The sequence below is a fragment of the Macrosteles quadrilineatus genome, unplaced genomic scaffold (assembly GCF_028750875.1).
Source record: "Macrosteles quadrilineatus isolate MER2022 unplaced genomic scaffold, UCM_ALF_1.0 Scaffold_5__1_contigs__length_97177068, whole genome shotgun sequence".
In the NCBI taxonomy this organism is placed as follows: Eukaryota; Metazoa; Arthropoda; class Insecta; order Hemiptera; family Cicadellidae; genus Macrosteles; species Macrosteles quadrilineatus.
In genome coordinates, this window is record NW_026542598.1 from 4,988,233 (window position 1) to 5,012,096 (window position 23,864).

A 23,864-nucleotide genomic window follows, 5' to 3' on the forward strand; every position below is an offset into this window, starting at 1 on the left:
AGTTTATTACCGAAAGTGGTGTTGTTTAGAGTTGGTGTGGTGGAGCGAGGAGTGAGTTAGAGGCAGTTTATTACCTGAATGTGGTGTCGTGTTGAGGTGGTGTTGGTGGAGCGAGGAGTGAGTTAGAGGCAGTTTATTACCTGAATGTGGTGTCGTGTTGAGGTGGTGTTGATAGTGAGTTAGAGGCAGTTTATTACCTGAATGTAGTGACGTGTTGAGGTGGTGTTGGTGGAGCGAGGAGTGAGTTAGAGGCAGTTTATTACCTGAATGTGGTGTCGTGTTGAGGTGGTGTGGTGGAGCGAGGAGTGAGTTAGAGGCAGTTTATTACCTGAATGTGGTGTCGTGTTGAGGTGGTGTGGTGGAGCGAGGAGTGAGTTAGAGGCAGTTTATTACCTGAATGTGGTGTCGTGTTGAGTTGGTGTGGTGGAGCAAGTAGTGAGTTAGAGGCAGTTTATTACCTGAATGTGGTGTCGTGTTGAGGTGGTGTTGGTGGAGCGAGGAGTGAGTTAGAGGCAGTTTATTACCTGAATGTGGTGTCGTGTTGAGGTGGTGTTGGTGGAGCGAGGAGTGAGTTAGAGGCAGTTTATTACCTGAATGTGGTGTCGTGTTGAGTTGGTGTGGTGGAGCAAGTAGTGAGTTAGAGGCAGTTTATTACCTGAATGTGGTGTCGTGTTGAGGTGGTGTTGGTGGAGCGAGGAGTGAGTTAGAGGCAGTTTATTACCTGAATGTGGTGTCGTGTTGAGGTGGTGTTGGTGGAGCGAGGAGTGAGTTAGAGGCAGTTTATTACCTGAATGTGGTGTCGTGTTGAGGTGGTGTTGGTGGAGCGAGGAGTGAGTTAGAGGCAGTTTATTACCTGAATGTGGTGTCGTGTTGAGGTGGTGTGGTGGAGCGAGGAGTGAGTTAGAGGCAGTTTATTACCTGAATGTGGTGTCGTGTTGAGGTGGTGTTGGTGGAGCGAGGAGTGAGTTAGAGGCAGTTTATTACCTGAATGTGGTGTCGTGTTGAGGTGGTGTGGTGGAGCGAGGAGTGAGTTAGAGGCAGTTTATTACCGAAAGTGGTGTTGTTTTGAGTTGGTGTGGTGGAGCGAGGAGTGAGTTAGAGGCAGTTTATTACCGAAAGTGGTGTTGTTTTGAGTTGGTGTGGTGGAGCGAGGAGTGAGTTAGAGGCAGTTTATTACCTGAAGGTGGTGTCGTGTTGAGTTGGTGTGGTGGAGCGAGGAGTGAGTTAGAGGCAGTTTATTACCTGAAGGTGGTGTCGTGTTGAGGTGGTGTGGTGGAGCGAGGAGTGAGTTAGAGGCAGTTTATTACCTGAATGTGGTGTCGTGTTGAGTTGGTGTGGTGGAGCAAGTAGTGAGTTAGAGGCAGTTTATTACCTGAATGTGGTGTCGTGTTGAGGTGGTGTTGGTGGAGCGAGGAGTGAGTTAGAGGCAGTTTATTACCTGATTGTGGTGTCGTGTTGAGGTGGTGTTGGTGGAGCGAGGAGTGAGTTAGAGGCAGTTTATTACCTGAAGGTGGTGTCGTGTTGAGGTGGTGTGGTGGAGCGAGGAGTGAGTTAGAGGCAGTTTATTACCTGAATGTGGTGTCGTGTTGAGTTGGTGTGGTGGAGCAAGTAGTGAGTTAGAGGCAGTTTATTACCTGAATGTGGTGTCGTGTTGAGGTGGTGTTGGTGGAGCGAGGAGTGAGTTAGAGGCAGTTTATTACCTGATTGTGGTGTCGTGTTGAGGTGGTGTTGGTGGAGCGAGGAGTGAGTTAGAGGCAGTTTATTACCTGAATGTGGTGTCGTGTTGAGGTGGTGTGGTGGAGCGAGGAGTGAGTTAGAGCCATTTGTTGCGCACTACACTGCTGAGCCTCCTGCCCCACATGAGATGATATCATACGATGGTTCCCTGTAGGTGTTCCGTAGAGGCAGCGGGACTCGGCATCTGCAAAAACGCAGTCATTCTCATGATTTTAAAATTTCAATAGATATATATTTGACTTAACTCTTTTAGAAATAAATAACTTTTGGATGGTTAAATTAAAATTTACAAAGATTAAATTGTATTAGCTTGAGATTCATAAGCTTACTTCTGGCTCTACTATCTCTCTGAAATCTTTTCAAATTGAAAAGATAATAAATAAAGTTGTGTAGTATAACTATATAATAAAGCTAGTGGCCAAGTTATAGTGCCTACTTACTTTTTGTAAAAGTGGCGATTTAATGTAGAATCTGTAGCTTTTTAATGATTATTGACATCACCATCATTACCAGTACCAGTTAAATTAATGACAGCTTTTAAATTAATCATCCTGCATACACTGGCTACGTAATACTCTAGTTACATTGGCAGGCTTTATAGTTATTAAATTCCATTTTGTAACCCCTGAACTTCGTAGTATAGACTACACTATTTAGTTGCTTAGCCCTAGTTACTTTGAAATCTAAAAAAAAAACAACTCAACTGACTATTAGCATAGACAAATAGAATAAATATAGACTGTCAAAGGAAAGTTCCGGCGCCCACCCCTTGGAGTGCTTTGTAGTTACGCGCACACCGCTGCAGGCGAGGAGCACAGGAGCCGTATGTGACCAGCTGACACTGCAGCGGTGTGCGCCGTAACTACACGGCAAACCTAGCGGTGGACGCCAGAACTTATGCTAACCGTAGCACAGCTGACGGTCTATATTCATTCTCTTTGTCTATGCTATTAGACTATTGTAATTCATACACATAGGTATATTTTCCAAATATATTAATGGTGTAGTCACCTTTCTATCTCAAAATTGGGATGTAGTGACTTATTCATAGTCATGCTATTAAATTGTTCAATAATAATTAACAATGATAAGAAAATGATTCTTTGATAACAAATAACCTCTTTTCATTAGAGCTTTCTCATTAGCAAATCGCCTAATCTGTAGCAAAACGCTTCTCAATAGCAGAGTGCCTACTCTACCTGGTGTGGAGGAGAGATTAGTAGACCCGTGTTGCTGGATATCGAGGGGGAGCTGTTCTCTTCCGGAGGTGTCACTTCTAATCCAATGCTTCCGTTCAGTGCTATCTTGATACCAGCACTCTCCGTAGACATCTGAGATGGCATGGCCGCCGGCTGAATAGGCTGCATCTGTAAAGACAAATCTGAATGAATAATAGTCATCGTTGCATCAACCGCTTCTGAGAGATTAATGCTCTCAATTAGCTCTTAATTAGGCAATTTTGTTGATTTCATACTAAGCAATCAAAATTTCAATAAAAAAAGCACCTCAATCCTTTCCTGTAGCAGCAAACTTAAGTAGGTACACATTAAAATTAATGTTATTTAAACAGGAAATAAATCTGAAAAGTGTAAGAGAATATTTTAGTATAAATCCAGTCAGGAAAATGGAAATTTGCTTAGTCTGCAGGTTTGCTGCAGCGGGGAAATTTTAATGTTAACTAAACAGAGACAACCCCTAATTCTGAGGAGTTTACCCTGCAAATCGTTTTGGATTACAATACAGTAGAACTCCGATTATCCGAATCAATAGGGACCAGACCCCATTCGGATAATCAAAAATTCGGATAATCGGAGTTTTACCGGAATTCCAGGAATTTTAAAGAAAAATCCTCATTTTCGGTACTAAGTAAACTTATAATTAATAATAATTTAAATCAGAACATTTTTACAGTTTACAATGCTCATAGTACAAGTGTTCTATACATGTTATTAAGTCAATAGTGTTCCATCAAAGTCCAAAATTGGCTAAATGTGTTTAATAACAATTCTTTGATATTTTGCAAAACTTGTTACTTTAGCTTTACGTTTTTAAAATTGTTGAAATAAGCGATTCGGATAATTGGAGATTCGGTTAATTGGAGTTCGGATAATTGGAGTTCTACTGTATATGAAAAGTACCAGTCAGAACCAATACAACAAAATATGGTAGGTAGATACAACTCAATTGATTACCAAATTGAATTTCATCCATTACAAAAATATTACATATGTAAACCATATTGACAAGTCGTCTTTTTTTGGAAAGATCTCATGTCACTAAACATACATCACAATTCATACATTCAATCCATTTTCAACACACACAATCGCTACCTGAAGGTGATAAAACTTCTATTCTAACAACACTTATTATTTAACAAGACATTTAAGCTTTACAGGTATTATATTTACAAATTATACATTGTACATTGTATTTTTAACTATGGTTTCATTTTAGTTAAATTTATTTACACTGGTTGACCTGCTTCGTCAGATCTTCCTGTTGGACTTTTTTAGGTTTTTTTCCACCCTGAATCTAACTGGCTGGGTAGCTGAGTGTTAAGTGCTCGCCTAACAATCAAAAGGTCGCTGGTTCGATTCTGAGTACATCAGTAGCTTTTTGATGGTTCAAAACTGGACCTAGCTTAGGTGTTCCCAGTTCCCATTAAATGATTGATTGCTATGTCTTCATGGAAGGCAAGATGATCTTCAATGGTTTAGCAGCTTGGATTTAGCGTTGTGATGGCAATTTCTCCTTATGCTAATTTTTTATACATCTTTGGAACAGACGAATGCAAGTACATTGTACTAAATAGCTATAAAACTTGAATCATCTGGCTGGATAAGACATACAATACATACAACACTTATGGAATTATTTTAGAATAACCGAGTGCTCTTGGAATAAAATGGACCATGGAACAAGAGTCAAACTTTAGAAAACATTGCATCAGAAAACAATTGTAAAACTTTGAGTTACCTTGAATTTCCTAATATCATAACTACTGTACGTTTATATACAACAGATGAAAAAAATCTCAGAAACTCCTAAAAGTTTGACTAACTTGAGTGCTTATTTTTAGTCGGAGAACTGAAAATGTCAGGATTTTTCTTGTGGTACTAGTGGTATGTGGCAGCGTGGTGGCACAGTAGTGGATTGAACTACAGATCCAAATTGAGAAGTAAGAGCGATTGCTGAGCGTTTATTGGAATTAAGGAACAATATACCCAGTCCCCTGGCTCCGCAGGGGGCCCACGCTTGCGTGGGTTCGTGGCCTGGGCGACCACGCGGACCCTAGCTCTCCCAGAGGGGAGGTAATTGCCCGGTGTTGGAACCGGCACTTCAGGTAGACCACAAGCTATGGACGACTGGACAAGCCAGCCTCTTTGGGTTGTACCCAAAGTGAGAGTACCCAGTGACATTCCCTCCATTCAGGGTGGTGGGGTGTTCAGGTCTGCTAGTGTTGATTAAGTTCATAGATCTTTCACCTGCCTGTAGCTCGTGGTTGTGACTGAGTCCTACCTGTTGTGTACGACTGACATTTTGTGAGGCATATCCTCGACTTTGGAAGTAGCCTCGTCCTGGGAGGTGAAATACCTAGCCCCCAGAGGGGAGGTAAATGCTCGGTGTTGGTATCGGCATTTTCAAGTAGGCCACAGACATGGACGACTGGGCATTGGGTCCCAGTGACATTCCTTTATCCAGGATGGAGGGGTGTTTAGCTCTAGGAGAGATGGAAGTGCATCATATTCTCTAACCTACCTGTGTCTGTGGTTCTTTGGGCTTCGGCCTGCTTGTTGTGTGCGACCAGCATTCAGTGGGCAAATCCTCGACTTTGGAAGTAACCTTTCCTGGAGGTGAAAACGGGCAAGTACCCGTAGCTCACGGGGACACTCAAGGGCAACGTAACTTTCCGCAGTGTGAGGGCAACGGTTTGTAGGCACTTATGCAAACCAATCCCTGTCTCTGAGCACGGACGGTATGGTTATCTTGAGTGTGGGGGGTTCTTCCCGGAACCTCAATTGAGTCAAGGGTGTCGCCACCTCTGGTGGATAGGTTCATCCGGGTGGGTCCCACTTCTATACCTGCCTCCTTTTGGGAAACCCTGATGGCCTGGCAGTGATGTTGGGTCTGACGGGCAAACGAAGTAGATCGGGTGCTGGGTCCGAGCCCGCCAGGGGTATCTGGGGATCTATCGCTCTGGTTATCTCTGGTTTCCCAGCAATGGGTAAGGCCTCGATCGGGTAGTGGTGTAAATGGGAGGTTGGGGTTCCCCCCGTCAGCGTGCTGACGGTCCCCTTCCTCCTGGCTATTGATGGCGGGTTCTGCCTGTCAGGGATTAGATAGGTCCCGAGTGTTGCTTGCACTAAATGCGTCGGGGCGCTCTACCATGGACCTCTAGGTCCCGACCTAGTGGAACCCAGGTGGAGTGACGCTTAAACAAGCAGCCGGAATCCCTGGTTAGGATTGAGGGGCAACCCTCCTTCCGAAGGGTCTGCTTCGGCAGCCGGCGAGCCTGATGACCTTAAGTCATCCGCCCATGATGTGCTAAAGGTTGATGCGTAAGCTTCGGCCTACATCATGGGGCCCGGGTATGTCCTAAAGGATAGGTACCGGGTATGCAGTCAGGGGGCTTCGGCTCTCATGACAAATAATGTAATGTAATGTAGTCCCCCGGCTCGCATGTGATGCACTATGGGCCTGAGGGATGATTGTGTCCCTCTCCCCCTGTTCCACCTAGAAGGTCCACCTTGTTTTTGTCCTTAAGAAACTTGAATCTTGTTTCTGGGCAAATTTATAAAAGCGGCCCAGAATATACCAAATCACAAGTACCTACAAAACTTACAGATCATACATTTGTTCTATATAAGGTCAAACTACATGTTTCCTTTACTATAACTCTCTGAGGCAACATCCTAATATCTACAACACCAATGGGGTTTATCTAATCAACAGGTAAGGGAATTACTCAAGGATCCGTACAACAAACACTGACTACTCCCACTTGGCAGCTACATGTTCCAGGGTCGGACCTACCATCAGCCGGCCGGTCGAACGACTCGAGGGCATCACTCGGGTACAAGTATCGAGAGAGGCTAGAGATGGAACCTCCAAAGTCAAGGTATTGGTTGAATTAAAAAAGGATGGTTGATGTCTCTGAAAAATTATGTGAACATGAAGTCGAACAGGATGATTGAAAACATACTGTTGCTAAACAAAACTTTTTACTTTTCACAAAAAGTTTAATAAATTCTGTTTAAGAAAGGATGGGACATCTATCCTCTTTTTTTGTTTTACTGGACGGTTGGTTAGTCTAAATGTAGATTAAATGGTTTTTTCGTGTTGACTTTGCCTATCTCACTGGTCATTACTATTTGATTAAATGCAAGTGAAAATATTCAAAACAAAAATTTATTTGTAAAAATGAAATGAAACTTTATTTAAACATCCAATCAAATTTAGGGCCACATGGCCTTTTTTCACACTTTACCTTACAGATCAAATTTTTTTCAAGCATGAATCAATTTCTTTTTTTTGCTTCATGCTAACTTGTTTATAAAAGAACTCAATATGAGAAACCAAATCATAAAATTATTGTTAAAAAAAATAATTTTTAGTGTTAAATGTTGTTTGCACATTATTTTGTTTGTGTGAGAGTGTTATTAGAATGACAGTGAGAAATGACATGATTAACATATAAAGTCTATTACATACTCAAATCCATCAACGGCATATTTGTTATTAAAACCCCCATTGGCTATTATGAAAATGAAATATATTATTGTCTTTGAAACACTGAAAAATATATGGAAAAAAATAAACCAATAAAACATATTTATAAATGTTGTTGTACTTGGCAACTAGTGGGAACTTACAATTCCAAAAAAAGCTCCTAAAAACTATAAAATAGTAAAAGCAAACCTTAGTAAACCAACCTTAAGCAAACCAAAGTGTCATGAATCAACATTTGTCCATAATAAATTTTCGATAATCAAATCGACATAGACAATGAAAATAATAACAAAACACTCACCGGGTAGTGAAGTCCGATGCCGATTTCCTCCAGACTGCTTTTCCGCGTCGTCTGCACCAAACCTTGGCGTAAAGAGTTGCTTCTTCTGAGCAGAATGTCGTCTACCACTCTCAGAGAATTGGACCTTCCTCGGAATGTCCCAGCGACGGTTGGACTGTCAACAAATGAGATAAACGCTGATGAAATGCTCAAGTTTAACGTAATTGGGTCTACCTTCTTTTATTTTAATGATTCAAATTGAATCGTCTCGAAACACAGCAGTTATATTTTACTTATTTTCATTGAATAGCTAAAAATATATTTAAATCTTGATGTCAGGTCTCTATAGCTAGGAAAATAGTTTACACGTCTACACCTGGTTATCTTTTCTAGATTCAGGTCTGGCACCACTGTTTGTTTTTGATCCCCAGAAGCCGGAAACACTTTATTTCAAATGTATATACGGGATATACTGTGTCAGTATCAAATCTTTGGTAAACTCAATCACTTTTGAACATAAAATGCTAGGTAAACCATCCTTAAGTAATCAAAATGATTTTTTTAAACGTAGAAAGGCTTTTGAACCGATTTTGTTAATGTATGCCCATATTAGGGGGTTAAGAAAGCAAAGGAAGTAAGTATATAAACTCCAACTTAAAATGGAAAAAGGCCACTGTAGTTTTAGTGCGACATTTTTTTAGAACCACCCAACTAGAGCCGTTCGCCTGATATGTTGGAACGTGTGTGGGAAACCATCGTGTCGATCGCCCGACTAGCCACAGTTTTTAGTAGTGACTTGTATTTGTATGAGCGAGTTGTGTTGTGAAGTTATTGCCCCAAAGTACTTGTGAACACTTGTTTTCCATAATGTCATTTAATGATAATAAACAATTCTGGTCAGAGTTCATTGAACTGTATAGAGATCTAAAGCTGTACTGGGATGTCAAAAGTAAACTGTATTGTAACAAACATGTGCGTAAAGAGGGGTACAATATCCTCTTTAGGAAAAGCGTTTTTAAAGTCTTGAGGCTCATTGATGGCGAGTACATCCAGGAGCATCATCATGAGGCTAAACTAGTTTCGCTCCAACAGCCACTGATTTGACCAACATCGCCTATTTTTCTTCTTTTAACATTTCAAACACAAAATCCAGCACAAACCTATACAGTAGTCTCAAAATCCATCTCAAAACTGATACTATACTTGACTTGTTTGGTAACATGCTCGACAGTGTGTGGGAAACACACGACATTGTCAGGTTGGATGATGGGTCTATCGTCAGGTCAGGTCCGGCAGCATGTTCGATAGTGTGTGGAGGGCTTTAATCCGTCTGTACATGGACTAAGCCAACCCTAACTTGTCTGGGTAGCCGAGTGGTTACAGTACTCACCTTCAAAATCTTCAGGTTGCTGGTTTGATTACAACATTCCAACTAAGATTGTCATGATTATTGTCATTATGATGTTTATGAATCCTGATGTTACTTGTAATTGGGCTGTCAACTAATGATTCTATCTATCAAAACTTGGACTAGACCAAGGTTTGGACCAATCCCTCAGACTATGTAAAAAAAATTAAAAATGCTAATAGTGTAAAAATACAAATAAAAAAAATGTTATATTAAATTTTCAGTTGTTTATAAATAGTTTGGTAAATCTGTCTGCTGCTCTACCTGTCTGGAAGTGACAGTGAGTTAGCCTTGGTAGTAACTAGTGGTGGGGCCCGTGGTGGAGGGAAGATGATGCCTGAGCCCCGTCTAGAGCCTGGCAGGTTGATAGCTTGAGAGCAAAAGCTGATGTTGGACTTGCGTCTGCTGTTGTGTCTCTCGAATGTTTTCTGAGCGGAGAACGGGCTCGGTCTCACCAAATAGCTGAAATATTTATTATAGAATTAGCAAAGTGAACTGCAACAATTATCACAGACCTAACAAATGAGTAAACTGAAACAGCTCTAACAGACTTATTAGCTATGATGATTACTTAGCACTAGCCTATGTAAACTGATTGGATATTAAAATACTTATATATTTTTCTACTTCCAATGAAATAAGTTTATGTTACACAATTATCAATATCAAACAAATACTACGGTAGAACCTTGATTGTTAGACACTCTCTATAGTTCCACACAGGCAGTGATGACATGGCATGTCTACAGCGGCTGATGACGGGGCCACTGAGGTCAGTAAGGCTAGGCGCACACGAGCGATTATTTTGAGGCGACTATTTCATCGGCCGATCTGTGCATCATGTATTTGAATGGAAGCGCGCACACAGGCGATCGAGAATTGCGCCGATTTAAAAATCTGGGTTTTGCCACAGATTCGTAGGCGAGGCGATTGTCGCCCAAAAATCTGTAACGTACAGGTTGTTATCAGTCCGCGCACACGATCGACTAAAAAATCGGCCAGTCGCTTGTTGTTCTCCACATTAGTCAATGAACTTCAGTGTGAGTTGTGTTGTTTTCTTTGCTAAAAAGGCCACAGCTGTTATAATAAAAACTGAAACTTTCCACATACATTCTATAGTAATTAAAGAACTTTTTCTGTCATCACGTAAAGTGTATAGTTTATAAAACTGTCAATTTAAAAGTCTCTGACTTACTATCGGATGAACCAAATATTTAAGTTGTCTTCTTTTTTTTTTGGTCTAATTAGAAGAGCACAAACACAGGTTAATTCAACAAAGTCCATTTTAGGATAGCTTAAACGCACTCAAAAAAATCAATTTCTCGACTAAAAAATCGCCACGTGTGCGCCTAGACATAAATCAAGGGCGATTTATTTTTGGCCGATTTTTAAATCGGCCGATCGAAAAATCGACCGTGTGCGCCAGGCCTAACTAGATGAGCCTTCTTATTGTTTTCGTGCACCCAAAAACTCACTACTTAAACTATCCTATTAATAAATTTTTTTCAAATATCCAAAGTGAAAAGCTGGTGAATATTACAACTATGCCTGTAAATATAAAAATAAAAATATATAATAATAAATGTATATATTATAATATATATAACATATAATATAATATTAATATAATAGGCTAGGCTATAAAATATATATATAATATAATTATACAATATATAAATACTGTATATATATTAAAAAGTTTCCATTTCCATAGTCTTATCATGCTGGTTGGCAAACTTGTTCAAATAAAAATGTAGGTTTACACGTTTAAAAAAAAATTAATTAAAATCAGATCATGTTTGTTTGAGTTATCGTGATAACTGACACATATCTAAATATATAAAAGGCAAAGCCCTCTCTCAATCACTCACTCATCACTAATTCTCCCACTTCCCATTTACCTAGGAGGCTGAAATTCGGTACACCGATTCTTTGGGCATTAAATAGGAAAACTAAGCAATTTTAATTCTGATCGGGCTTTCGGGCTCCGCCCCAGTGGCTCTGGAGTTTCCCATGTTAACCTTATGATTTTTCATATTTAAAAGGAATTTCTTAACAGCTGTTTCAATTAGTTTCAATTAAACAAGTTGGTTCTGTTCTATGATGTTCAATAGCATTAAAGTTACAAGGATTACCAACAGGGTGCAGCATTATTATTTTTTTAAATTTATGACTACAGCCAATTTGCAACCAAAAGGTGAGTGAGCGTAGCGAATGAGCTTCAACCTGGAAGCGAGTTAGCGTAGCAAACGAGCTAACCAGAAGGCAAGTGAGCGGAGCGAACGAGCTCCAACCTAAAGGTGAGTGAGCGTAGCGAACGAACTTCAACCAGGACGTGATTGAGCCATGCGAACGAGCTCACTTGTGAAGTTAAACAGGGCAAAGCCCGCGGGTACAGCTAGTGTATATATATACACATATGTATATATATGATATGTATATACATATATGCACATATATATTTAAAATATGAATTTGAACGGATTATTTTTTTTACCTCTAGGGACCTCAAAATAAAAAGTAAATCGGTCCCAGGTACTACGGTAATAGCTCTCTATTGGGAAATTCGCTAAAAAAAGAAAAGCAAATAATCAAATTAAAAATCATTTCATAGACCATAGGCGATTAACATTTAACATTCAACTCACATTATATCTCCTTCCTCCAATTTCAAATCACAGCTGGGGTTGATGATTACATAGGACAAGCTTGATCTTTTCTCACTAACATCGTCGTAATCTACCGGAGGAAGGTTTAGACTCTCCATCCTAGATCTGACGAGATTCGCAATCTCTGCTCTCTCAATCATCTCCGCATGGTTGTCCTTGGCTTCATCTCCGACGTTGATTGAGTACTGCAATACAAATTAGGATTATATGAAAATAATTTTCTGTATGTGTATATTGTCAATTCAGTATTGTTTATTGATTAGATAAAACGATAGCGATAGCAAACCAGGGGCCCACAAATGAGTAAATAATAATTTAAAAGAGCTTAGTTCCTGACTAAAACCAGTTGAATATTTTAAGAAGATATTTTTTATGGAATAATTTATTTTTGTAAAAAATACAACCGACTTCAAATGCTCTAAAAAGAATAAAATAATGTCAATAAAGTAAACTTTTGTATTAGTCAAGCTCACGTATTTTAAGTCGGCGCGGCTCTATGATGATTTTTGATACAAAATTTAAAGAGGATGTCCACATTGCAGGTGACTATCTATAACTAAAGGTGATTATAATCTTATAGTGATATTAATGAGTATCTTTAAAAAGATTATAATGTATTTACATATTTCTAACTTGGAAAAGTAACATTTTAATTTTAAACTAGCTTCTTTTCCCTATCATAATATCAAAATAAATTATTTTCCTATTCATATGGAACATTTTTGTGAGTGTTATTTTCATTATGCAATCATTCTGAAGTAAACATAAAATACAAGAAAATACTTCCTTTGATATATATAAACAAAACACTGAAACAGTTAACCTTTGACTATTAATACAGTATCAAGTCAATGCTCAAACCCAATTACTGTGTTTTATCACTTAACAAAACTAATTCTAAAAGGTTTGATTGTCATTCCCACAAGCCATGGGTATTACGGGGCCCAGTGCAAACACTCTGAGCGGGACTCTCTTACTACCAAATAATTAGTAGGCCTTATCCCAACAATATTAATGAATAAATTCTCAATGCATAATGTTAGTATTAATACTCTCCCCAATTTTCTATTTTTATAATTGACACAATTCATGTAAAATTAGGCCCAACATACTTTTAAAAATCTTTTTGTATTTGCACCATGGGCTGCCTCTGAAGCGCGGGGCCCTGTGCGGTCGCACCTTTTGCACACACCTAAGGTCGGCTTCTTTCGCCAGTTAAAAAATCATGGCATACCCGCATTATGTGATGCTACTAACATAACTCAGATAATGATGAAAGGGAATAATCTGATAGAAAAATATTCCATTCTTACATGCACAGTAAAATAATTTTTACAAAGATTGTATGGGTATACAAATTCAAAACCATCATCATTTGTTTGATGATATTTTGAAAATCATTTCTCGAAAATAAAAATACTAGGAACCTGCACGGTATTGCTGCTACCACCATTAAAAACAACAGACAATTTTCCTTCATTATTTACAGCTCACTAAATCTTATAGTTAGGAAAAGCTACTATACCAAATAATATTGTTCAATCGTTTTTAAGCTGCATGGTAAATAAACAAGTAGTAAGATATAAAGAGAGTGGTATAAGTAGTAAGTTCTACGTAAAACACGTTCCCTTGAAGATTGTGGACGTGTTACCTTTACTATCTAAAATTACCAGTATTGTTAAATTATGGCAGAAGCGATTGGAAGATGAAAATGTTATAAGAAAAGGAAGAAAAGAAGAGCCAAAACACTTACCATGGAGGCAGGGTCTCTATCAGTGGAGCCTAGGCAGTTGGTAGGAATGGCAGAGTAGGCAGAACCAGTGTTGCCAACTTCTGGTTCAGTCTGTCGCACAGTGTTACCAACATGCACACATTCACAGGCAGGACAGGAACAAGCCATGAGAGCAGCGTTAGTACAGTTAGTGGAACGCACAACACGATATGTAACAGTTAGAAATAATAATGGAATGTTAGTAAGACGTAAATGTTAGTTGGTTAGAGGAAATTTAAACCAGCAGGAAGCTGAAGATGAACAGATGAAAGTTATTTTAAACTATTTATTTACCTTCCTATATCCTTTATGTTGTTATTACTACATGTTACAACAAATTTAAAAACATCTGCACATTACTAGGCCTCACACTACGTTGCGAGCATTCATTGTAATGGTCAGACTAGTAGCGACTAGCGATGTTCAAGTTTTTTCTGTTATTATTGGTGTTTAATTTCTTCATATTTAACGTTAAATTTTATCCATGACGAATCATTCAAGAGGATATGCCTGAAGATTTGGCAGTCGTGATGAAGCTTTAGTAACAACAGCTTCATAGGATATTTTAAGGCAAATAAATATTTTATACCAAAGTATATCAATATCCCGGTGCTGGGAAATGAATTCTGACAAAAGTGAATAATGAAGAATTAAAACATCACCATACCCCTAAACTGAGGTGAAATGATATTCTTTAACCTCCACCTATGTGATATTTCTCGGAGTTGGTGATGATTTTGGTTAATTTCCTCTAGAGCATTCACAGAAGTTTAGTACTGTATGCGTTATCTATTTGGCTTTCTATTGCTGGCATTCATGTTGGTCAAACTACTTCAGTTCAACCTTATTGCCTTTTGCTAAAAGTAGGTCGTGGTCATCTCAGTTCAGACAAGGGAGAAAACCTTGGAAAGTGTAGGATGAATTGTTGATCCTATTTTAAAACACTTATGTCTGCAAGCTGGTCAGTAACTTTTAACTTGTTGGATGCGATTGGGAAACGTATATAAGTACGGTATACTGCTGGAGCAGGATGCAGAAACTGATAAAAACATATTATGTTCTAACCAGTAGCAGAGCCACAGTATAGTGTTGTACTAATTGGAAGTGTTTAGAAATTTAGCTATGAAAGAGTTTAGCAGGTTATGGGACAGTTAAATACTTAGTAAAGTAACCAAATGTGGAGAAACAGTTTAAAACAAGAGTTATTCGATTACTTCTGTATCTGTAAAATGCACGCAAATTGCATAATTATAATCCAGTAAACCTCCAACAGCAAACACGTTAAATCTCCTTCAAAACGACTATAACCAACCGTAAGCTTAAGCAAGGTGTGCCGTGATTTTGTAAAAAAGTCCATGTTTTTGGTAGCTATACAGTTTTTTTACCACCTGTAGAACCAAAGTTGTAGATGCAAGCTGAGGATCTCGAGTAGAAATAGATGAACGAGATGTAAAATTGAAAATTGGTTTAGTTAAAAGTAAAATAAAACATGCTAAACAAAATCTAAACCACTTACATGTGGAGATCCTGTTGTGGTGGTGTCTTGAGTTCTGTAGATGCCGATGGGGATCTCACAAGTAGTTGAGCACAGTTTCTGGTAGAGTCTTCCATATGTTCGGATCCACATGTCATCTTTTGTGATCTTCATCTAGAGAAAGTAAACACTCATCATCAGCTAAGTGCTCTCTTCATCTAGAGACCCATTAGGTTTGTTTAGACTTTTCACAGTGATCAACTCTTGACTTTTTCATCAGGAGGAGATCAAAGAAATTTATTTCGACAAAGTCCGAATGGGAGAAAATTTTGACCCAAAAGGGTGTTCACATCAACCCCTGAGGTCTAGAGTAGCCCAATGTACAAGCATCTACACGTAAGGCTATTTCGAACAAAACTAAAGGGTTTTGTATTAACTTTGAACATTCACTAGAGGTCTTTTGTGGGATTGACGGACATAACTATTTACTGCAACCATTGGTTATTAAAAATTCCGTTAAAACCTGAATTTTGTGAATGATAAACAAAATCATTTTTCATTGTATTTTCAGTTGGCCAAGGGACTGGCCATAACTTAACCAGGAAACACTAGGAAAACATCTAAACTCCATTTTAGGCAGTCAAACACTATCTTGAGAATATTATAATCTAACAAAAAACCACAAAGTGGTAACACTTTCCCCGCCAAGTCAGCAATCCAAAAAAGATAATAAATCATTACTTTTTCCGCCAAGAAAAACAATGTAATGTATGTAAGTTTGGCAACTTGGCGGCAGACTTTTGCTTGGTGTTTTTCATTAAAGTTACGTTCGTGGATAGTTTCACAAATCAATTTCTCTAATTAATTAGTCCAACTAAGTATAATAATTTCGAGGTAATCAGTAAATATAAAACCATCACTATTATGATTTTATGAAATGTGGCACAAATAAGGTCAAATTTTGTAAAATAAGCTCTCACCTAGCAATGTACTAATGGGAGAGATACTTGCTCAATGAAACTATTTTTATGGTATTTTTTTAAAGTGATCGAGCAAAAGTCTGCCGCCAAGTTGCCAAACTACATACATTACATTGTTTTTCTTGGCGGAAAAAGTAATGATTTATTATCTTTTTTGGATTGCTGACTTGGCGGGGAAAGTGTTACCACTTTGTGGTTTTTTGTTAGATTTTATTTATTTTTGTAGAAAATTAACAGTTAAAATATCAGCTTCAAATTTCATCAATGGTCATCTTGAACAACATAAAATGCGTTGGTGTTACATAAGTGTTCGTTCTGATAATTAAACCCGTAGGTATATCTAAGGACTAGTGTAAATTGAGCCCTTATTAGAGAAGTAAAAATGTAATCAAACAGATTATGATTGTTAGACATAGCACAAGACAATCAAATATTGAAAAACTCATTTATCCTAAATTTACATATAACTTTTTAATTGCTTGTTTAAGATACGTAGAGTGAATTTCCCGATTGTTTTAGTGTATCAAAACATAAAACAAACCTAAGTCCTAGTACTAAGTTTCAAGTTCCTAGGTTTCATATGTGTTGATAATTAGTATTAAACTGTTGAAAATGACGAGCTGCTGTACCAGTGTACCATCGGTACACCGCATTTTTCAATGGAAAGTATCGGGGAATATCACTGCTCTAAGTAATTTTATATAGTAAGTAGTTCAAATCATTCGGTATACCTGAAAAAAATACTTTATAAAAGTTTTCAAATAATTTGTCAGCTGTTCCTATGAATTTCTCTAACATTGAAATTAATTGAGATTTAATCGCAGCTGGTCCTTCTTTTGTTCTGATTTTAATCCAATGTCATTTAAATGGGCCAAAATCATACTTTGAGGGCTTGCCAAGGGTTTATGGGTCATCTCACCGACTTGAGACCCTCAAAAGGCACATCTACACGTTAAGGGCTTTCAAACAACATAAAGAACATTAAAATTGAGCCAGTGGTTCGGGCTGTATGTCCGTCAACATTCAAGGAGAAGGAGGAGAAGGAGGAGGAGAAGGAGAACACGGAAAATTTGTGAATTTTCAAACTAGTTTTTCTTGGCTCAAACACAACCGTTTTTTAAATTCTTTTTTAAATTTTGTTGAGAATGAGTGCCCCTATCCAATAGATGGACAATTATTTGAATAGCTTTTGTTTCTTCAGAGCTATAGACGAGTAAAAATGCCACTTTGTCACATCATGTATATATACACTGCAGCAGCTGTGTACCGCTGGGGGACTTGGCGGGGCGGAACGCTGCCGCGTTCCTTAATTTAAGTCTTCGATTGTAAGTATCATTCGAGTGTCTCAATGACCTTTCACCCATCACATGACAACCTCTCTCCATTCTTTGTTGTTCATGAGAAACATTTTCACGACACTTCACTTCAACACTATCAGAAACACAAATAACCCTACACTTTAAAAAAGGTATTTCAACCATCACTCTTTTCTAAGATCAGATTTATGTCCTTACTCCTGTGTATCAATCTAAGTAGCTGATCGTCATTGCCATGTTTTGATTGGAAGCTCCTGTTTGGATTTGTTCAATAGTACTGTTATATAGTATTAACAGTAGTACTCTCTTCACCCAAGCAGATACTTACCGATGTAAGGAACCCTGAGCCCGGGGCTTGGTCCACGCCCAGTAAGAGCCTGACAAAGGTGATAACGTAGTCTTTGACGAAGGCTTGGTAGAGCAGTGTATCCAACATACTAGCACTGAACACCGACCCGGCGGCGAACGGAAGGCGGAACATGTAAGAGATGTGGGACCCTCGCTCCTTCTCTCTCTACATCATAAAACTTCCGTTAGTAACATATTTTTTACTTTGATTTTAGGCTGGTAGTCATTAGAAGTTTTTTTGGCAACCAGAAGCACAAAAACATAGGTTTTTAGTAGAACCCTTAACAAATAGTTGTACTTATGTGCAGAGTCAAATTTAAATTTAATTTTTAGAAAGTTTTAGTTCTTTTCAGTTTTTTGACTAATTGGTGTAAAATGGTGTAATCTTCAGATATACAACATAACCGTTCTATTTTAGAACAGTTCTTTTAAATACCAAATGTTCCACAAGAGCACAAGAGTTATTCTTTTGTCATTTGACAAAACATTCTCGCGAGCCACAAAATATGTTTCATAAAAACTATCAAAAGCCAAACAGTATGCTAGCACTCACACAAGTCATCCAAAATTCTAAAAAAAGTCATGCCTAACAAGCCAGTACTGTGTATAATATTTACAGTATTTAACTATTATAAAAAGTTCTTTACACTTTACTTTCAATGTAAAGATTTGACTATATTTTTTTTTTAAATAATTGATTCTCAAAAAGTAAAATCAATTTATAACCAATTATTAGCTTAAAAGATATATTATTCTTTAATGATTATAAATCCATGGAGAGCAAATGAAAGAAACTTCTTATAACACTTAAAACACATATTTACGCTTTTACTGTTACTCACAATACAGTAAATAAACATAAAAGATGGTAAGTGGTGATCGATTTCGATTGGACACTCCAATCATCATCAGACGCAATAGGGGAATGCCAATAATCTTAAATGGCGTCCCTTATATCCTATTCGCTGGCGGAAGTACCGGCCAATACATTTCTATAAGTACTACTGGAGTCCCTTTGCGTGCTGCTCTACAATCAACAGTAAATCTATCTATCCAACTATTCACAAGACCGCATCCTTTAGATCCATATTGTACCGAGCGTATACAATCCCACTTAGCCAAGCCAATAGGAAAAAAGAACTGGACACTATTAAGAAGATCGCACAAGTTGATGGATTTCAAACCAAAACCATAGAGGACATCGCAAGAAAGACAAGGAGAAAAATCAATAGCCAGAATAAACTACACAGCAGAATAACATTAGAAGAGATGAAAGAGGAAAACGCCAGATATGTCACATTTAGCTACACGGGGACTACAACACAAAGGACTGCTAACAGATTCCAGAAATACGGAGTTTCAATAGCCTTCAGAACTCAGAACACCATGAGTAAAATACTGCATCCTAAAATAGAAGATTATAATAAATTCAATGCTTCGGGCATCTACAAAATCAATTGTAACAATTAAACAATTGTGATATCTTCTACATTGGGCAAACTGTGAACTTCGTTAACCACTTCAAAAACCACATATCTGCATGGAGGAACAACAAACTGGAAAAATCAAATGTTGTACAGCACCTGTTACAAAATGGCCATGCAATAGGAAAAATGGAGGATAGTCTATGTATTTTAAAGAATTGTAAAAAAGGATATGTAATGAATGCTTGGGAAGAATTATATATTTATAAGGAAAAATTTAAAAATAGAAATAAGCTAACTAATTAACAAGTACGAGTAAATTTCGACTACAGTTGTACTTATAGAAATGTATTGGCCGGTACTTCTGCCAGCCAATAGGATAAAAGTAGGGACACCATTCAAGATTCTTCTCATTCACCTATTGGGTCTAATGATGATTGGAGTGTCCAATCGAAATCGATCTTCACTTACCATCTTTTATGTATATTTACCATCTTGTGAGTAACAGTATAAGCATAAATATATGTTTTAAAGTGTTATAAGACGTTTCTTTTATTTACTCTCTGTAAATTTAATAACACGTACAATGCTGATCAAAAAGTTATCTATCTATATAAATAAATTTGATTATAAATCCATACAACCTTTCACATTTTCAACTCTTTGCAATGATAATGGCACTCTTTGAAAAGAAGAATTGTATGCTAAAAATAATAATATGACCTTCATCTGTGCACAGTGGCAGGTTCAAAGAGGGGAGGGGCTACATGGGCTTAAGCTCCCCTATAGGACCCTGAAAAAAATTATACATTTCATCCTCAACACGTAACAGAGGTTTTTAGATACAGTTCTAGACGTAAAATATGGATTTATAAAGTTACCAAACGGCTTTACAAAAACCAAATTTTTCAGGGGAAGACCCCAAAATCCCCTTCTTCTCTTGCGAGTGTGGGACACCCCCCCGTAGTCCCCCCCCTCACTACAAGGGCCTAGAACCGCCACTGAAGTGCAGAACTTAGTCTAATTAAGTAACTGATTTGATAGTTTTTCGTATGATCTATTTATCTATTATTTTTTTAAGATAAATTATTAGAAACAATAGATTTAAAAAGTTAAACCATACACTCAGTGTGAATGAGCCTGAAGAATGAAAAATGAAAGTAACTAACTGAAACATGACACACTAATAACAACAATGATAATGAACACAAGTACAATATCAATTTGTAAATTGGCCCCCTAAGAGAACAGTTTCAGCCCTGTTTAATTTATAATGCATTTAAACAACTTTAAGTTAAAAATCTTTGAAAGTTAACGAGCAATTAGAAAAACTTCAAGCAAATATACTCCATGCTGAAGAGACGTTTAAGATAGGCAAGTTGAAAGCATTTTAAAGATAATAAATTTTGTAAAAATGTTTTTAAATAAAATATTAAAGGAAGACAACTCTAAGAGTTTATATATAATAAGAAGTTTCTCATATGCATAAATCAAGTACAAAAACAAATTAAACTTAATTTGGTAGCCTATTTAAATTATCTTTAGCAATATAATTTCATTATTTTTAGCGTGTATAATAAGATAGAGGAAAGAATCACTACTTGCAGGGTAAAATCATTGATTTTGGATACTGAAAGTATATATACCACCCATATAAACCAGTTGTAGCCAGTATTTCACTCAGCAAAAACATATTTACTAGTAGCCGATTAGGAGGTGAGACAAAATCAACAATGTTGCCAAGACGCCAAGTATAGATTGTGCTGTAAATAGGTTTTTGTGAGAAAGGGTACAACCACCATTATGATCCATTGTATGTTGGTAAACAAATACAATATGGAGAAAAGTAATATAGACCCAAACAAATGGGTAAATATGTGTATTTTAAAAAACAATCGGCTGCAGGTCATTGGTCCTCATCAAGACAGTTATTCAAGTTGAGGAAACTTTTTTCACTGATTGTGAGTACTACACTGTTGTCCTTGATTCATCCAAGTTCAGCAATCTCTCATTAATACATATTGCGGTGTATGTAAAACTTCCCTAACTTTCACTAAATGAAATACAATTGATGAATAACTGAAGCTGGTTTACCATAGAAAACATGGTTCAATTGTTTCTGGCCACTCCTAATTAATCCAGCATCTTTCCTTTCAAACACCTCTCCATTTCTCCCCATTCACATCTGTCAACTGGCGATTTACATTAAAAGGGCTTCTCTAAAAGAATCTGTACATGGTGTAAATGTAACCGCAGAACACAATTCATAACTTGACGAAATCGTTGATTTTCCCTCACATCGCTGAAAACGAAAACGATGATGAAACCAATTATCACATAGGGGTTCGGCTATAATAGTAGTCAGAAAAGGAAAACACAAGTGTCATATTTTAACTAACTTGCTTGGCTGCCACTTTAATTTCTTTATTCAACACGGGTAATTTATGATCACTCTAAAACTGGCAATACGTTTATATGGATGGAATGTCTACTTCACAGAAATATGTCTATAGTCAAAGGTAAAATGCAAGGGCTATAGTGCAGCTACTCAGGGGACCTTGATGATATATAGGTTACCAGATCATAATTGTCATAAAGGCCGGGGGCAGCCTTGGAGGGTGGGTCCAATCCAAGTACCTTTTCCATTTTGGAGAGATGAAGGGCGTAGCGGTCGTGAGCTCGGAACTGCATAAACCTCATGTTTGAGGACTGGGACAGCTCGGTTATACTCTTTATGCTTGGGAAAAATCTGAAAAATTCAAAGTGCAGTTAGATATTTTTAACTACACTAGATGAAAATTGTCACTTGTATCCAAAACAAAACAATGAATGCATACATTTTTCAGTACAGTTTTGCTCATCCAACTCAGCTGTTGTATGGTCACACAAACAGAAATAAAATTGAATAACACAGAAAATATGAAAGGATATATAGCCCTTTCAGACCAGGGAATCTTTGTCATCTCGACCACTTTAAGTCCTGAGCAAATTTTGAATAAATGTTGGTTTTTAACCTAGATTTCAAATACTAAAATTATGGGTCTGACTTAGGGGAGGTACAAATGAGGCATTTAGTTCAAAATTCCTCCGCGAACAGCGCTGTAGTAGAGAGCACTTTGGCAATGAAGGTTTACTAATCGCAAAAATAGTTCTGTTAATAAAATAAAATTATAAATGCCTCAAATTCAATTTTACTATTTTTTAATTATAAAATTAAACTATCATAACCTAACCGAACTAACCAAACTTGCTGATAAAGAAATAATATAACAAAAGTTTAGTAATCGGAAAAATAATTCTGTTTATTAAATAAAAATAGAAATTGCTCAATTAAAATTTTATAATGACTTAATAATAAAATTAAACTGTAATAACCAAACCAAACCAACCAAACTTGCTGATAATAAAAAAATCTTGGACAAAAAGTTAACGTTACCAGCGGGATTCGAACCCGGGACCTACAGTATATCAGCCCGGCACGCTAACCAATAGACCACCGAGGCCGATGGCTGTTGAACGTTTTGTTACGGTAATGGCGTTCCCTCAGCTAATAAGAAGATCTCAGCTGTCATCGTAGCCTCTTCTATACCTCCCCTGAGTAAATACCTAAAATTATTGATTAGTTTTGCTTTAAAGACGAAACCTTCATAATACCATATTAACCATTTCAGTTTCAGCGATAATTAGCATTATATACGTTTAAAAACATAAATAAAACAGTCATTAACCTTAACAGTTGCCTCTTTCTCCTATCTTAAAGTGACATTGCAACAAAACAATCAGTGTTACCATAAGACATGAAGGCAGACTGCAAAACAAAAATTCGCAGCTGATCTCCATTACCTACACAATCGATGCGTACAGGTCTGAGCAACAGAAAGATTCGGTGGGACACACGGGAAGGACTAAGGCTAACATATCTTGTAGTGTAAGCGTTCGCCGCTAGAACCGCTAAGTTGAAAAAATTTAAATTAATTTTTAAAATTTTTTGTTATAAAATTAACTTTTTAATTATAAAATAATTTTTAATAAATTATAAAATAAATTTTTATTTTAAAATTAAACTGTCATAACAACATAACCTAACCAACCAGACTTGCTGATAAAATAAAAACTATATAAAATAAAAATCTAATTATTATAAAATTAATTTTAAAATGTAGTATTATAAAATTAAACTGGCATAACTTAACCTAACCAACCAAACTTGCTGATACTATAAAAAAGATATAAGATAAAATTTGAATAAAGGTTCAATATTTAAAACAAAGTTCTGTTCATAAATAAAATTATAAATGTATCAAATTCTAACAAAAGATGTACAGTTAAGAAGTATTTACATTTTAAGCAAAAATCGTTGACAAAAAGTTAATGATCCCGGTTGGTTTCGAACCCAGGCCCTCCTGAACACCGATCCAAAACGCTATCACTTATGCCACGAACGCCGCTGAAATCACATTGTCTCGTTACGGTAATCGTGTTGCCTCAAGAGAATACATTAGCCACTAGAGATATGACGTCACTACACCTTTAGCCTTAGTCCCTCCTGTGTGCCAACTCCCAGAAAGATCCAGAAACTTAAAAAAAACAAATAAACATCTAACCTACACAATCGTGTTGGTTAGGTTGTCAAGACTTAAAAATTTACCTACACAAATGAGTGTGCTGGGTCTGAAAGGGATAGGAGAGACAGGGCCGTTATTATAAATAGGCCTGGGGGCAAG

At 37.2% G+C, this 23,864-nt stretch overlaps 1 protein-coding gene across 1 annotated transcript in view; it reads right to left on the reverse strand.

Moving 5' to 3' along the window:
* LOC128995917 (potassium channel subfamily T member 2-like) overlaps nt 1-23,864 on the reverse strand; it is a 298,476-nt gene that overhangs the window by 1,604 nt on the left and 273,008 nt on the right. Inside the window, exons 21-30 of the mRNA XM_054420965.1 lie at nt 21,778-21,889; nt 17,697-17,882; nt 15,115-15,246; nt 13,581-13,670; nt 11,807-12,012; nt 9,423-9,620; nt 7,772-7,925; nt 6,775-6,894; nt 2,937-3,104; nt 1,767-1,921 (exon numbers count right to left, since the gene is read on the reverse strand). Of these exons, the coding sequence (XP_054276940.1) occupies nt 1,871-1,921; nt 2,937-3,104; nt 6,775-6,894; nt 7,772-7,925; nt 9,423-9,620; nt 11,807-12,012; nt 13,581-13,670; nt 15,115-15,246; nt 17,697-17,882; nt 21,778-21,889 (1,417 nt within the window). The 3' untranslated portion in view covers nt 1,767-1,870. The remainder of the gene's footprint in view (nt 1-1,766; nt 1,922-2,936; nt 3,105-6,774; nt 6,895-7,771; nt 7,926-9,422; nt 9,621-11,806; nt 12,013-13,580; nt 13,671-15,114; nt 15,247-17,696; nt 17,883-21,777; nt 21,890-23,864) is intronic.